At 46.7% G+C, this 15850-nt stretch overlaps 1 protein-coding gene across 1 annotated transcript in view; it reads right to left on the reverse strand.

The window, feature by feature from the left end:
* dapk1 (death-associated protein kinase 1) overlaps window positions 1–15850 on the reverse strand; it is a 220429-nt gene that overhangs the window by 97210 nt on the left and 107369 nt on the right. The window contains exons 9-10 of the mRNA XM_045226878.1: window positions 12195–12240; window positions 10177–10266 (exon numbers count right to left, since the gene is read on the reverse strand). Of these exons, the coding sequence (XP_045082813.1) occupies window positions 10177–10266; window positions 12195–12240 (136 nt within the window). The remainder of the gene's footprint in view (window positions 1–10176; window positions 10267–12194; window positions 12241–15850) is intronic.

A 15850-nucleotide genomic window follows, 5' to 3' on the forward strand; every position in this document is an offset into this window, starting at 1 on the left:
TGTCAGGACTGAGGAGAGAGAGAGAGACAGAATGTCAGGACTGAGGAGAGGAGAGAGAGACAGAATGTCAGGACTGAGGAGAGGAGAGAGAGACAGAATGTCAGGACTGAGGAGAGAGAGAGAGACAGAATGTCAGGACTGAGGAGAGGAGAGAGAGACAGAATGTCAGGACTGAGGAGAGAGAGAGAGACAGAATGTCAGGACTGAGGAGAGGAGAGAGAGACAGAATGTCAGGACTGAGGAGAGGAGAGAGACAGAATGTCAGGACTGAGGAGAGGAGAGAGACAGAATGTCAGGACTGAGGAGGAGAGAGAGACAGAATGTCAGGACTGAGGAGAGGAGAGAGACAGAATGTCAGGACTGAGGAGAGGAGAGAGACAGAATGTCAGGACTGAGGAGAGGAGAGAGACAGAATGTCAGGACTGAGGAGAGGAGGAGAGAGACAGAATGTCAGGACTGAGGAGAGGAGAGAGACAGAATGTCAGGACTGAGGAGAGGAGAGAGAGACAGAATGTCAGGACTGAGGAGAGAGAGAGAGACAGAATGTCAGGACTGAGGAGAGGAGAGAGACAGAATGTCAGGACTGAGGAGAGGGAGAGAGACAGAATGTCAGGACTGAGGAGAGGAGAGAGAGACAGAATGTCAGGACTGAGGAGAGGAGAGAGACAGAATGTCAGGACTGAGGAGAGGAGAGAGACAGAATGTCAGGACTGAGGAGAGGAGAGAGACAGAATGTCAGGACTGAGGAGAGGAGAGAGAGACAGAATGTCAGGACTGAGGAGAGGAGAGAGAGACAGAATGTCAGGACTGAGGAGAGGGGAGAGAGACAGAATGTCAGGACTGAGGAGAGGAGAGAGAGACAGAATGTCAGGACTGAGGAGAGGAGAGAGACAGAATGTCAGGACTGAGGAGAGGAGAGAGACAGAATGTCAGGACTGAGGAGAGGAGAGAGAGACAGAATGTCAGGACTGAGGAGAGGAGAGAGACAGAATGTCAGGACTGAGGAGAGAGAGAGAGACAGAATGTCAGGACTGAGGAGAGGAGAGAGACAGAATGTCAGGACTGAGGAGAGGAGAGAGACAGAATGTCAGGACTGAGGAGAGAGAGAGAGACAGAATGTCAGGACTGAGGAGAGGAGAGAGAGACAGAATGTCAGGACTGAGGAGAGAGAGAGAGACAGAATGTCAGGACTGAGGAGGAGGAGAGAGACAGAATAGTGTCAGGACTGAGGAGAGAGAGAGAGACAGAATGTCAGGACTGAGGAGAGAGAGAGAGACAGAATGTCAGGACTGAGGAGAGGAGAGAGAGACAGAATGTCAGGACTGAGGAGAGGGAAGAGAGAGACAGAATGTCAGGACTGAGGAGAGAGAGAGAGACAGAATGTCAGGACTGAGGAGAGGAGAGAGACAGAATGTCAGGACTGAGGAGAGGAGAGAGAGACAGAATGTCAGGACTGAGGAGAGGAGAGAGACAGAATGTCAGGACTGAGGAGAGGAGAGAGACAGAATGTCAGGACTGAGGAGAGGAGAGAGAGACAGAATGTCAGGACTGAGGAGAGGAGAGAGAGACAGAATGTCAGGACTGAGAGAGAGAGAGAGACAGAATGTCAGGACTGAGGAGAGGAGAGAGAGACAGAATGTCAGGACTGAGGGAGAGGAGAGAGACAGAATGTCAGGACTGAGGAGAGGAGAGAGAGACAGAATGTCAGGACTGAGGAGAGGAGAGAGACAGAATGTCAGGACTGAGGAGAGGGAGAGAGACAGAATGTCAGGACTGAGGAGAGAGAGAGAGACAGAATGTCAGGACTGAGGAGAGGAGAGAGAGACAGAATGTCAGGACTGAGGAGAGGAGAGAGACAGAATGTCAGGACTGAGGAGAGGAGAGAGAGACAGAATGTCAGGACTGAGGAGAGGAGAGAGAGACAGAATGTCAGGACTGAGGAGAGGAGAGAGACAGAATGTCAGGACTGAGGAGAGGAGAGAGACAGAATGTCAGGACTGAGGAGAGGAGAGAGACAGAATGTCAGGACTGAGGAGAGGAGAGAGACAGAATGTCAGGACTGAGGAGAGGAGAGAGAGACAGAATGTCAGGACTGAGGAGAGGGAGAGAGAGACAGAATGTCAGGACTGAGGAGAGGAGAGAGAGACAGAATGTCAGGACTGAGGAGAGGAGAGAGAGACAGAATGTCAGGACTGAGGAGAGGAGAGAGAGACAGAATGTCAGGACTGAGGAGAGAAGAGAGAGACAGAATGTCAGGACTGAGGAGAGGAGAGAGAGACAGAATGTCAGGACTGAGGAGAGGAGAGAGACAGAATGTCAGGACTGAGGAGAGGAGAGAGACAGAATGTCAGGACTGAGGAGAGGAGAGAGAGACAGAATGTCAGGACTGAGGAGAGGAGAGAGAGACAGAATGTCAGGACTGAGGAGAGGGAGAGAGACAGAATGTCAGGACTGAGGAGAGGAGAGAGAGAGAGACAGAATGTCAGGACTGAGGAGAGGAGAGACAGAAAATGTCAGGACTGAGGAGAGGAGAGAGACAGAATGTCAGGACTGAGGAGAGAGAGAGAGACAGAATGTCAGGACTGAGGAGAGAGAGAGAGACAGAATGTCAGGACTGAGGGAGAGGAGAGAGAGACAGAATGTCAGGACTGAGGAGAGGAGAGAGAGACAGAATGTCAGGACTGAGGAGAGGAGAGAGACAGAATGTCAGGACTGAGGAGAGGAGAGAGAGACAGAATGTCAGGACTGAGGAGAGGAGAGAGACAGAATGTCAGGACTGAGGAGAGAGAGAGAGACAGAATGTCAGGACTGAGGAGAGGAGAGAGACAGAATGTCAGGACTGAGGAGAGGAGAGAGAGACAGAATGTCAGGACTGAGGAGAGGAGAGAGAGACAGAATGTCAGGACTGAGGAGAGGAGAGAGAGACAGAATGTCAGGACTGAGGAGAGAGAGAGAGACAGAATGTCAGGACTGAGGAGAGAGAGAGAGACAGAATGTCAGGACTGAGGAGAGGAGAGAGACAGAATGTCAGGACTGAGGAGAGAGAGAGAGACAGAATGTCAGGACTGAGGAGAGGAGAGAGAGACAGAATGTCAGGACTGAGGAGAGAGAGAGAGACAGAATGTCAGGACTGAGGAGGAGAGAGAGACAGAATGTCAGGACTGAGGAGAGAGAGAGAGACAGAATGTCAGGACTGAGGAGAGAGAGAGAGACAGAATGTCAGGACTGAGGAGAGAGAGAGAGACAGAATGTCAGGACTGAGGAGAGAGAGAGAGACAGAATGTCAGGACTGAGGAGAGGAGAGAGAGACAGAATGTCAGGACTGAGGAGAGGAGAGAGAGACAGAATGTCAGGACTGAGGAGAGGAGAGAGACAGAATGTCAGGACTGAGGAGAGAAGAGAGAGACAGAATGTCAGGACTGAGGAGAGGAGAGAGAGACAGAATGTCAGGACTGAGGAGAGGAGAGAGAGACAGAATGTCAGGACTGAGGAGAGGAGAGAGAGACAGAATGTCAGGACTGAGGAGAGGAGAGAGAGACAGAATGTCAGGACTGAGGAGAGGAGAGAGAGACAGAATGTCAGGACTGAGGAGAGGAGAGAGACAGAATGTCAGGACTGAGGAGAGGAGAGAGACAGAATGTCAGGACTGAGGAGAGAGAGAGAGACAGAATGTCAGGACTGAGGAGAGGAGAGAGAGACAGAATGTCAGGACTGAGGAGAGGAGGAGAGAGAGACAGAATGTCAGGACTGAGGAGAGGAGAGAGACAGAATGTCAGGACTGAGGAGAGGAGAGAGACAGAATGTCAGGACTGAGGAGAGAAGAGAGAGACAGAATGTCAGGACTGAGGAGAGAAGAGAGAGACAGAATGTCAGGACTGAGGAGAGGAGAGAGACAGAATGTCAGGACTGAGGAGAGGAGAGAGAGACAGAATGTCAGGACTGAGGAGAGGAGAGAGAGACAGAATGTCAGGACTGAGGAGAGGAGAGAGAGACAGAATGTCAGGACTGAGGAGAGGAGAGAGAGACAGAATGTCAGGACTGAGGAGAGGAGAGAGACAGAATGTCAGGACTGAGGAGAGAAGAGAGAGACAGAATGTCAGGACTGAGGAGAGGAGAGAGACAGAATGTCAGGACTGAGGAGAGGAGAGAGAGACAGAATGTCAGGACTGAGGAGAGAGAGAGAGACAGAATGTCAGGACTGAGGAGAGGGAGAGAGACAGAATGTCAGGACTGAGGAGAGAGAGAGACAGAATGTCAGGACTGAGGAGAGGAGAGAGACAGAATGTCAGGACTGAGGAGAGGAGAGAGACAGAATGTCAGGACTGAGGAGAGGAGAGAGACAGAATGTCAGGACTGAGGAGAGGAGAGAGAGACAGAATGTCAGGACTGAGGAGAGGAGAGAGACAGAATGTCAGGACTGAGGAGAGGAGAGAGAGACAGAATGTCAGGACTGAGGAGAGGAGAGAGACAGAATGTCAGGACTGAGGAGAGGAGAGAGAGACAGAATGTCAGGACTGAGGAGAGGAGAGAAACAGAATGTCAGGACTGAGGAGAGAGACAGAATGTCAGGACTGAGGAGAGGAGAGAGACAGAATGTCAGGACTGAGGAGAGGAGAGAGACAGAATGTCAGGACTGAGGAGAGGAGAGAGAGACAGAATGTCAGGACTGAGGAGAGGAGAGAGAGACAGAATGTCAGGACTGAGGAGAGAAGAGAGACAGAATGTCAGGACTGAGGAGAGGAGAGAGACAGAATGTCAGGACTGAGGAGAGGAGAGAGAGACAGAATGTCAGGACTGAGGAGAGGAGAGAGAGACAGAATGTCAGGACTGAGGAGAGGAGAGAGACAGAATGTCAGGACTGAGGAGAGGAGAGAGACAGAATGTTAGGACTGAGGAGAGGAGAGAGACAGAATGTCAGGACTGAGGAGAGAAGAGAGACAGAATGTCAGGACTGAGGAGAGGAGAGAGACAGAATGTCAGGACTGAGGAGAGGAGAGAGACAGAATGTCAGGACTGAGGAGAGGAGAGAGACAGAATGTCAGGACTGAGGAGAGGAGAGAGAGACAGAATGTCAGGACTGAGGAGAGGAGAGAGACAGAATGTCAGGACTGAGGAGAGGAGAGAGACAATGTCAGGACTGAGGAGAGGAGAGAGACAGAATGTCAGGACTGAGGAGAGGAGAGAGACAGAATGTCAGGACTGAGGAGAGGAGAGAGAGACAGAATGTCAGGACTGAGGAGAGGAGAGAGACAGAATGTCAGGACTGAGGAGAGGAGAGAGACAGAATGTCAGGACTGAGGAGAGGAGAGAGAGACAGAATGTCAGGACTGAGGAGAGGAGAGAGAGACAGAATGTCAGGACTGAGGAGAGGAGAGAGAGACAGAATGTCAGGACTGAGGAGAGGAGAGAGACAGAATGTCAGGACTGAGGAGAGGAGAGAGACAGAATGTCAGGACTGAGGAGAGGAGAGAAACAGAATGTCAGGACTGAGGAGAGAGACAGAATGTCAGGACTGAGGAGAGGAGAGAGACAGAATGTCAGGACTGAGGAGAGGAGAGAGACAGAATGTCAGGACTGAGGAGAGGAAAGAGACAGAATGTCAGGACTGAGGAGAGGAGAGAGAGACAGAATGTCAGGATTGAGGAGAGGAGAGAGACAGAATGTCAGGACTGAGGAGAAGAGAGAGACAGAATGTCAGGACTGAGGAGAGGAGAGAGACAGAATGTCAGGGCTGAGGAGAGGAGAGAGACAGAATGTCAGGACTGAGGAGAGAAGAGAGAGACATAATGTCAGGACTGAGGAGAGGAGAGAGACAGAATGTCAGGACTGAGGAGAGGAGAGAGAGACAGAATGTCAGGACTGAGGAGAGGAGAGAGACAGAATGTCAGGACTGAGGAGAGGAGAGAGAGACAGAATGTCAGGACTGAGGAGAGGAGAGAGACAGAATGTCAGGACTGAGGAGGAGAGGAGAGAGAGACAGAATGTCAGGACTGAGGAGAGGAGAGAGACAGAATGTCAGGACTGAGGAGAGGAGAGAGACAGAATGTCAGGACTGAGGAGAGGAGAGAGACAGAATGTCAGGACTGAGGAGAGGAGAGAGACAGAATGTCAGGACTGAGGAGAGGAGAGAGACAGAATGTCAGGACTGAGGAGAGGAGAGAGAGACAGAATGTCAGGACTGAGGAGAGGAGAGAGACAGAATGTCAGGACTGAGGAGAGGAGAGAGACAGAATGTCAGGACTGAGGAGAGAAGAGAGAGACAGAATGTCAGGACTGAGGAGAGGAGAGAGAGACAGAATGTCAGGACTGAGGAGAGGAGAGAAACAGAATGTCAGGACTGAGGAGAGAAGAGAGACAGAATGTCAGGACTGAGGAGAGAAGAGAGACAGAATGTCAGGACTGAGGAGAGGAGAGAGACAGAATGTCAGGACTGAGGAGAGGAGAGAGACAGAATGTCAGGACTGAGGAGAGGAGAGAGACAGAATGTCAGGACTGAGGAGAGGAGAGAGACAGAATGTCAGGACTGAGGAGAGGAGAGAGACAGAATGTCAGGACTGAGGAGAGAAGAGAGAGACAGAATGTCAGGACTGAGGAGAGGAGAGAGACAGAATGTCAGGACTGAGGAGAGGAGAGAGACAGAATGTCAGGACTGAGGAGAGGAGAGAAACAGAATGTCAGGACTGAGGAGAGGAGAGAGAGAGAGAATGTCAGGACTGAGGAGAGGAGAGAGAGACAGAATGTCAGGACTGAGGAGAGGAGAGAGACAGAATGTCAGGACTGAGGAGAGGAGAGAGAGACAGAATGTCAGGACTGAGGAGAGAAGAGAGACAGAATGTCAGGACTGAGGAGAGGAGAGAGACAGAATGTCAGGACTGAGGAGAGAAGAGAGACAGAATGTCAGGACTGAGGAGAGAGACAGAATGTCAGGACTGAGGAGAGAAGAGAGACAGAATGTCAGGACTGAGGAGAGGAGAGAGAGACAGAATGTCAGGACTGAGGAGAGGAGAGAGACAGAATGTCAGGACTGAGGAGAGGAGAGAGACAGAATGTCAGGACTGAGGAGAGGAGAGAGACAGAATGTCAGGACAGAGGAGAGAAGATGGCATTTGTTTTAGGGAGTAAGCCCACAGAGATAATGCTTTATTTTTTATTTAGCATCGTAGCACCATTAGGTGCAGAAACTCGACATACCCAGTCGCTGCCCACTTTTTGGAAGCGAACCACTATTCCATCCCTACGTTATATCGGCATCGAACATGTCACCCTCCCCAGGAGAGGGGGTGACCTCGACAACTTATTGTTAAAACGAGAGGCTGCCTGGATCTTTAATTTAAAGACCCTTGCTCCCTTCGGTCTCAACGTAGACTTTGATCTGAAGCCATTCTTGTGATTATTGTGATTTTGCTATTCATTGTAAATGTTTGTATGCCTATGTAGCCAAGTTGTATCTATGATCGTCTGCTATCCATGTTTTATGTATGTTCTGTTTATCTGTTAATTAACCAATGATATCAGGCCACACCCGGCCATGATTACAGACACCTGCGTGTGTCCTTTGACACTATATAAACTAGTGACCCTCAGTGTTTGTCATTATACCCTGATGAAGACGGCTTTTCTGCCGAAACGTTGGTTATTAGGATATTAAATTATTCCATCTGAGCTCCTAGAGTGGAGACTCTCCTTATTTATTTATTTGTTCCAAGTGTTCTACTCCGCTAGCCAGCACCTCGCCTAAATAAGTGTGCGTTTCTTTCGCCTCTATATTGAAAAGTAATCTTTAGGCATGTTGTACTTTTCTTAAGTGTAGTTTTGTAATCGACTAAAACAAGCAGACAACAAGAAAATATCATTTGAAAAAGGTCAATAATATGCTGTGAGACAAAGTGTGATTTTCAACACAGGTGGGCGAGGCTGTTACGTTCTATTTAATACTGACTGGGAATAGAGGAACACATGGCAGAAGTGGCATGTTCAGTCTTCATAACGGTTGTATTTCCTAAACCCTCAGAGATCACTACACCCTCAGAGATCACTACACCCTCAGAGATCACTACACCCTCAGAGATCACTACACTACACCCTCGGAGATCACTACACTACACCCTCGGAGATCACTACACTACACCCTCGGAGATCACTACACTACACCCTCGGAGATCACTACACTACACCCTCAGAGATCACTACACTACACCCTCAGAGATCACTACACTACACCCTCAGAGATCACTACACTACACCCTCAGAGATCACTACACTACACCCTCAGAGATCACTACACTACACCCTCAGAGATCACTACACTACACCCTCGGAGAGCACTACACTACACCCTCGGAGATCACTACACTACACCCTCGGAGATCACTACACTACACCCTCGGAGATCACTACACTACACCCTCGGAGATCACTACACTACACCCTCGGAGATCACTACACTACACCCTCGGAGATCACTACACTACACCCTCGGAGATCACTACACTACACCTCGGAGATCACTACACTACACCCCGGGAGATCACTACACTACACCCTCGGAGATCACTACACTACACCCTCGGAGATCACTACACTACACCCTCGGAGATCACTACACTACACCCTCGGAGATCACTACACTACACCCTCGGAGATCACTACACTACACCCTCGGAGATCACTACACTACACCCTCGGAGATCACTACACTACACCCTCGGAGATCACTACACCACACCCTCAGAGAGCACTACACTACACCTCGGAGATCACTACACTACACCCTCAGAGATCACTACACTACACCCTCAGAGATCACTACACTACACCCTCAGAGATCACTACACTACACCCTCAGAGATCACTACACTACACCCTCAGAGATCACTACACTACACCCTCAGAGATCACTACACTACACCCTCAGAGATCACTACACTACACCCTCAGAGATCACTACACTACACCCTCAGAGATCACTACACTACACCCTCAGAGATCACTACACCCTCAGAGATCACTACACTACACCCTCAGAGATCACTACACTACACCCTCAGAGATCACTACACTACACCCTCAGAGATCACTACACTACACCCTCAGAGATCACTACACTACACCCTCAGAGATCACTACACTACACCCTCAGAGATCACTACACTACACCCTCGGAGATCACTACACTACACCCGCGGAGATCACTACACTACATTTTAGGATCCTTGACATTCAGGAGGCTTTTCTTTGTTTGACTGTTTTCAGGCTCTTAGGGCTTTGTCATCTGAATTATGTTGAATCAATACGATGGACAATGTCATTGAACAGAGAGAAAGAGAGATAGATAGAAGAGAGAGAGAGAGATAGATAGATATATATATATATATATATATATATATATAGAGAGAGATAGTAGAGAGAGAGAGAGAGAGAGAGAGAGAGAGAGATAGTAGATATATATATATATATAGAGAGAGATAGTGGGGGGGAGAGAGAGAGAGAGAGAGAGAGAGAGAGAGAGAGAGAGAGAGAGAGAGAGAGAGAGAGAGAGAGAGAGAGAGAGAGAGAGAGAGAGAGAGAGAGAGAGAGAGAGAGACAGGCTATGTGCACACTGCCCACAAAATGAGTAGGAAACTGAGCTGCACTTCCTAACCTCCTGCCAAATGTATGACCATATTAGAGACACATATTTCCCTCAGATTACACAGACCACAAAGAATTTGGAAAAAAAAAATCTAATTTTGATAAACTCCCATATCTACTGGGTGAAATACAACAGTGTGCCATCACAGCAGCAGGATTTGAGACCTGTTGCCACAAGAAAAGGGCAACCAGTGAAGAACAAACACCATTGTAATACAACCCATATTTATGTTTATTTATTTTCCCTTTTGTACTTTAACTATTTGCACATTGTTACCACACTGTATATATACATAATATGACATTTGAAATGTCTCTATTCATTTGGAACTTCTGAGTGTAATGTTCACTGTTAATCTTTATATAGTTTATTTCACTTTTGTTTACTATCTACTTCACTTGCTTTGGCAATGTTAACATGTGTTTCCCATGCCAATAAAGCCCTTATATTGAAATTGAATTGAGAGAGAGAGAGAGACAGAGAGAGAGAGAGATAGCAGAGAGAGAGAGAGAGAGAGAGAGACAGAGAGAGACAGAGAGATGTACCTTCCATTTCCTCCGAGCAGCAAACTTCTTAAACTTCTCCATGTTGACAGCAGACTCCTTCCTGCTGAGAGCCTGCTGGTTGTCCTTCGGCTGATTGGACAAACAGGAACATACATGACTAATCAGATCAATGGATTACATCCACTTATCAATACTGTTTATATTGATCATATTGTGTATCATTCTGCTAGATAGTGTTGAAGTCAGAAGTTTACATACACTTAGGTTGGAGTCATTAAAACTAGTTTTTCAACCACTCCACAAATTTCTTGTTAACAAACTATAGTTTTGGCAAGTCGGTTGGGACATCTACTTTGTGTATGACACATGTAATTTTTCCAACAATTGTTTACAGACAGATTATTTCACTTATAATTCACTGTATCACAATTCCAGTGGGTCAGAAGTTAACATACATTAAGTTGACTGTGCCTTTATACAGCTTGGAAAATTCCGTCATGGCTTTAGAAGCTTCTGATAGGTTAATTGACATAATTTGAGTGAATTGGAGGTGTACCTGTGGATGTATTTCAAGGCCTACCTTCAAACTCAGTGCCTCTTTGCTTGACATCATGGGAAAATCAAAAGAAATCATCCAAGACCTCAGAAAAAATGTTGTAGACCTCCACAAGTCTGGTTCATCCTTGGGAGCAATTTCCAAATGCCTGAAGGTACCACGTTCATCTGTACAAACAATAGTACGCAAGTATAAACACCATGGGACCACGCAGCCGTCATACCGCTCAGGAAGGAGACACGTTCTGTCTCCTAGAGATGAACGTACTTTGGTGCAAAAAGTGCAAATCAATCCCAGAACAACAGCAAAGGACCTTGTGAAGATGCTGGAGGAAAAAATGTACAAAAGTATCTATATCCACAGTAAAACGAGTCCTATATCGACATAACCTGAAAGGCCGCTCAGCAAGGAAGAAGCCACTGCTCCAAAACCACTATAAAAAAAAGCCAGATTACGGTTTGCAACTGCACATGGGGACAAAGATCGTACTTTTTGGAGAAATGTCCTCTGGTCTGATGAAACAAAAATAGAACTGTTTGGCCATAATGAGCATCATTATGTTTGGAGGAAAAAGGGGGATGCTTGCAAGCCAAAGAACACCATCCCAACCGTGAAGCACGGGGGTGGCAGCATCATGCTGTGGGGGTGCTTTGCTGCAGGAGGGACTGGTGCACTTCACAAAATAGATGGCATCATGAGGAAGGAAAATTATGTGGATATATTGAAGCAACATCTCAAGACATCAGTCAGGAAGTTAAGGCTTGGTCGCAAATGGGTCTTCCAAATGGACAATGACCCCAAGCATACTTCCAAAGCAAAATGACTTAAGGACAACAAAGTCAAGGTATTGGAGTGGCCATCACAAAGCCCTGACCTCACTCCTATAGAACATTTGTGGGCAGAACTGAAAAAGCGTGTGTGAGCAAGGAGGCCTACAAACCTGACTCAGTTACACCAGCTCTGTCAGGAGGAATGGGCCAAAATTCACCAACTTATTGTGGGAAGCTTGTGGAAGGCTACCCAAAACGTTTGACCTAAGTTAAAAAATTTAAAGGCAATGCTACCAAATACTAATTGAGTGTATGTAAACTTCTGACCCACTGGGAATGTGATGAAATAAATAAAAGCTGAAATAAATCACTCTCTACTATTATTCTGACATTTCACATTCTTAAAATAAAGTGGTGATCCTAACTGACCTAAAACAGGGAATTTTTTACTAGGATTAAATGTCAGGAATTGTGAAAAACTGAGTTTAAATGTATTTGGCTAAGGTGTATGTAAACTTCAGACTTCAACTGTATGTGGACCAGGGTTATAGTCTGCTTTTGAACCTGTTATAATTTGGACAATCATCACTTTGTTTTCAAGTAGGATTTTATGAAGTGAATGAACATTCATTCCCTATATTAAGTGAATAAATAAATAATGTATCCTGTGTGTGTGTGTGTGTGTGTGTGTGTGTGTGTGTGTGTGTGTGTGTGTGTGTGGTTACACAGACCTTGATCCAGGGATGAAGCAGACTGTCCTGGATGGTCATTCTCTTTCTGAAACAGACAGGACAGTTAGGAAGGGAACAGGACAGTTAGGAAGGGAACAGGACAGTTAGGAAGGGATCAGGACAGTTAGGAAGGGAACAGGACAGTTAGGAAGGGAACAGGACAGTTAGGAAGGGAACAGGACAGTTAGGAAGGGGACAGGACAGTTAGGAAGGGAACAGGACAGTTAGGAAGGGGACAGGACAGTTAGGAAGGGAACAGGACAGTTAGGAAGGGGACAGGACAGTTAGGAAGGGAACAGGACAGTTAGGAAGGGGACAGGACAGTTAGGAAGGGGACAGGACAGTTAGGAAGGGAACAGGACAGTTAGGAAGGGAACAGGACAGTTAGGAAGGGAACAGGACAGTTAGGAAGGGAACAGGACAGTTAGGAAGGGAACAGGACAGTTAGGAAGGGAACAGGACAGTTAGGAAGGGGACAGGACAGTTAGGAAGGGAACAGGACAGTTAGGAAGGGAACAGGACAGTTAGGAAGGGGACAGGACAGTTAGGAAGGGGACAGGACAGTTAGGAAGGGGACAGGACAGTTAGGAAGGGAACAGGACAGTTAGGGAAGGGACAGGACAGTTAGAAGGGGACAGGACAGTTAGGAAGGAACAGGACAGTTAGGAAGGGACAGGACAGTTAGGAAGGGAACAGGACAGTTAGGAAGGGAACAGGACAGTTAGGAAGGGAACAGGACAGTTAGGAAGGGGACAGGACAGTTAGGAAGGGAACAGGACAGTTAGGAAGGGAACAGAGACAGTTAGGAAGGGGACAGGACCGTTAGAAGGGAACAGGACAGTTAGGAAGGGGACAGAGACAGTTAGGAAGGAACAGGACAGTTAGGAAGGAAACAGGACAGTTAGGAAGGGAACAGGACAGTTAGGAAGGGAACAGGACAGTTAGGAAGGAACAGGACAGTTAGGAAGGAACAGGACAGTTAGGAAGGGAACAGGACAGTTAGGAAGGGAACAGGACAGTTAGGAAGGGAACAGGACAGTTAGGAAGGGGACAGGACAGTTAGGAAGGGAACAGGACAGTTAGGAAGGGAACATGACAGTTAGGAAGGGAACATGACAGTTAGGAAGGGAACAGGACAGTTAGGAAGGGAACAGGACAGTTAGGAAGGCAACAGGGGTTAGAAAGGGAACAGGACAGTTAGGAAGGGAACAGGACAGTTAGGAAGGGAACAGGACAGTTAGGAAGGGAACAGGACAGTTAGGAAGGGAACAGGACAGTTAGGAAGGGAACAGGACAATTAAGAAGGGAACAGGGGTTAGAAAGGGAACAGGGCAGTTAGGAAGGGGACAGGACAGTTAGGAAGGGGACAGGACAGTTAGGAAGGGGACAGGACAGTTAGGAAGGGAACAGGACAGTTAGGAAGGGAACAGGACAGTTAGGAAGGGAACAGGACAGTTAGGAAGGGAACAGGACAGTTAGGAAGGGAACAGGACAGTTAGGAAGGGAACAGGACAGTTAGGAAGGGGACAGGACAGTTAGGAAGGGAACAGGACAGTTAGGAAGGGGACAGGACAGTTATGAAGGGAACAGGACAGTTAGGAAGGGAACAGGACAGTTAGGAAGGGAACAGGACAGTTAGGAAGGGAACAGGACAGTTAGGAAGGGAACAGGACAGTTAGGAAGGGACAGGACAGTTAGGAAGGGGACAGGACAGTTAGGAAGGGAACAGGACAGTTAGGAAGGGAACAGGACAGTTAGGAAGGGAACAGGACAGTTAGGAAGGGAACAGGACAGTTAGGAAGGAACAGACAGTTAGAAGGGAACAGGACAGTTAGGAAGGAACAGGACAGTTAGGAAGGAACAGGACAGTTAGGAAGGGAACAGGACAGTTAGGAAGGGAACAGGACAGTTAGAAAGGGGACAGGACAGTTAGGAAGGGGACAGGACAGTTAGGAAGGGAACAGGACAGTTAGGAAGGGACATTGATGACTGTTCTGTAGTCAATGAATTAAGAGGCAGACTTGCCTAATCTGGGGCCAAATAAGAACACTACTGGACAAATGATTAACTCACGGTGCACACACTATACCTCTGTCACACACACCTTCCTCTCGTTCACACACACACACACACACACACACACACACACACACACACACACACACCTTCCTCTCGTTCACACAAACTCACACACACAAAACGATGGTTCCTCTCTGTCCCTACTTCTTTCCTCTCTGGTCATCTCCTCCTAACAAACCATGACTGTATAATAACAGACAAAGACCAGCATCGCCACAGCAACCCAATCTTCAGTTGGCTGTTGCCTAGGCAACCTCCATTAGGGCTGCTGGGATGATGATAACGCCTTCCATTCTCCAGTCACGGAGCTCTGACAGTAGCCTACATAATGTATAAATGTACGTTAATGCGGAGGTTTTCAACCTTTTCTTGCCCAGGGACCCCCGACCAGGCAAACCGGCGACCCAGGGACCCTGATCATGTTAGCAAAACGTGTTTTTTTTTTCTCCAAATGTCTTGTCTTATCGTCAGGTGAATGATAATGGCAAGGAGAAGTAATAAACATTTTAAAAAATGAATAGATTTGGTAGACAGCTTCATTATGTTGACCTCCCCACAGTTCATCGGAAGAGGAAGTGTAAACTATACGGTCTATTATCTAGAAAGGTCTAGTAAACTATACGGTCTATTATCTAGAAAGATCTAGTAAACTATACGGTCTATTATCTAGAAAGGTCTAGTAAACTATACGGTCTATTATCTAGAAAGGTCTAGTAAACTATACGGTCTATTATCTAGAAAGGTCTAGTAAACTATACGGTCTATTATCTAGAAAGGTCTAGTAAACTATACGGTCTATTATCTAGAAAGGTCTAGTAAACTATACGGTCTATTATCTAGAAAGGTCTAGTAAACTATACGGTCTATTATCTAGAAAGGTCTAGTAAACTATACGGTCTATTATCTAGAAAGGTCTAGTAAACTATACGGTCTATTATCTGGAAAGGTCTAGTAAACTATACGGTCTATTATCTAGAAAGGTCTAGTAAACTATACGGTCTATTATCTAGAAAGGTCTAGTAAACTATACGGTCTATTATCTAGAAAGGTCTAGTAAACTATACGGTCTATTATCTAGAAAGGTCTAGTAAACTATACGGTCTATTATCTAGAAAGGTCTAGTAAACTATACGGTCTATTATCTAGAAAGGTCTAGTAAACTATACGGTCTATTATCTAGAAAGGTCTAGTAAACTATACGGTCTATTATCTAGAAAGGTCTAGTAAACTATACGGTCTATTATCTAGAAAGGTCTAGTAAACTATACGGTCTATTATCTAGAAAGGTCTAGTAAACTATACGGTCTATTATCTAGAAAGGTCTAGTAAACTATACGGTCTATTATCTAGAAAGGTCTAGTAAACTATACGGTCTATTATCTAGAAAGGTCTAGTAAACTATACGGTCTATTATCTAGAAAGGTCTAGTAAACTATACGGTCTATTATCTAGAAAGGTCTAGTAAACTATACGGTCTATTATCTAGAAAGGTCTAGTAAACTATACGGTCTATTATCTAGAAAGGTCTAGTAAACTATACGGTCTATTATCTAGAAAGGTCTAGTAAACTATACGGT

Source organism: Coregonus clupeaformis, chromosome 18 (assembly GCF_020615455.1).
Source record: "Coregonus clupeaformis isolate EN_2021a chromosome 18, ASM2061545v1, whole genome shotgun sequence".
Lineage (NCBI taxonomy): Eukaryota > Metazoa > Chordata > Actinopteri > Salmoniformes > Salmonidae > Coregonus > Coregonus clupeaformis.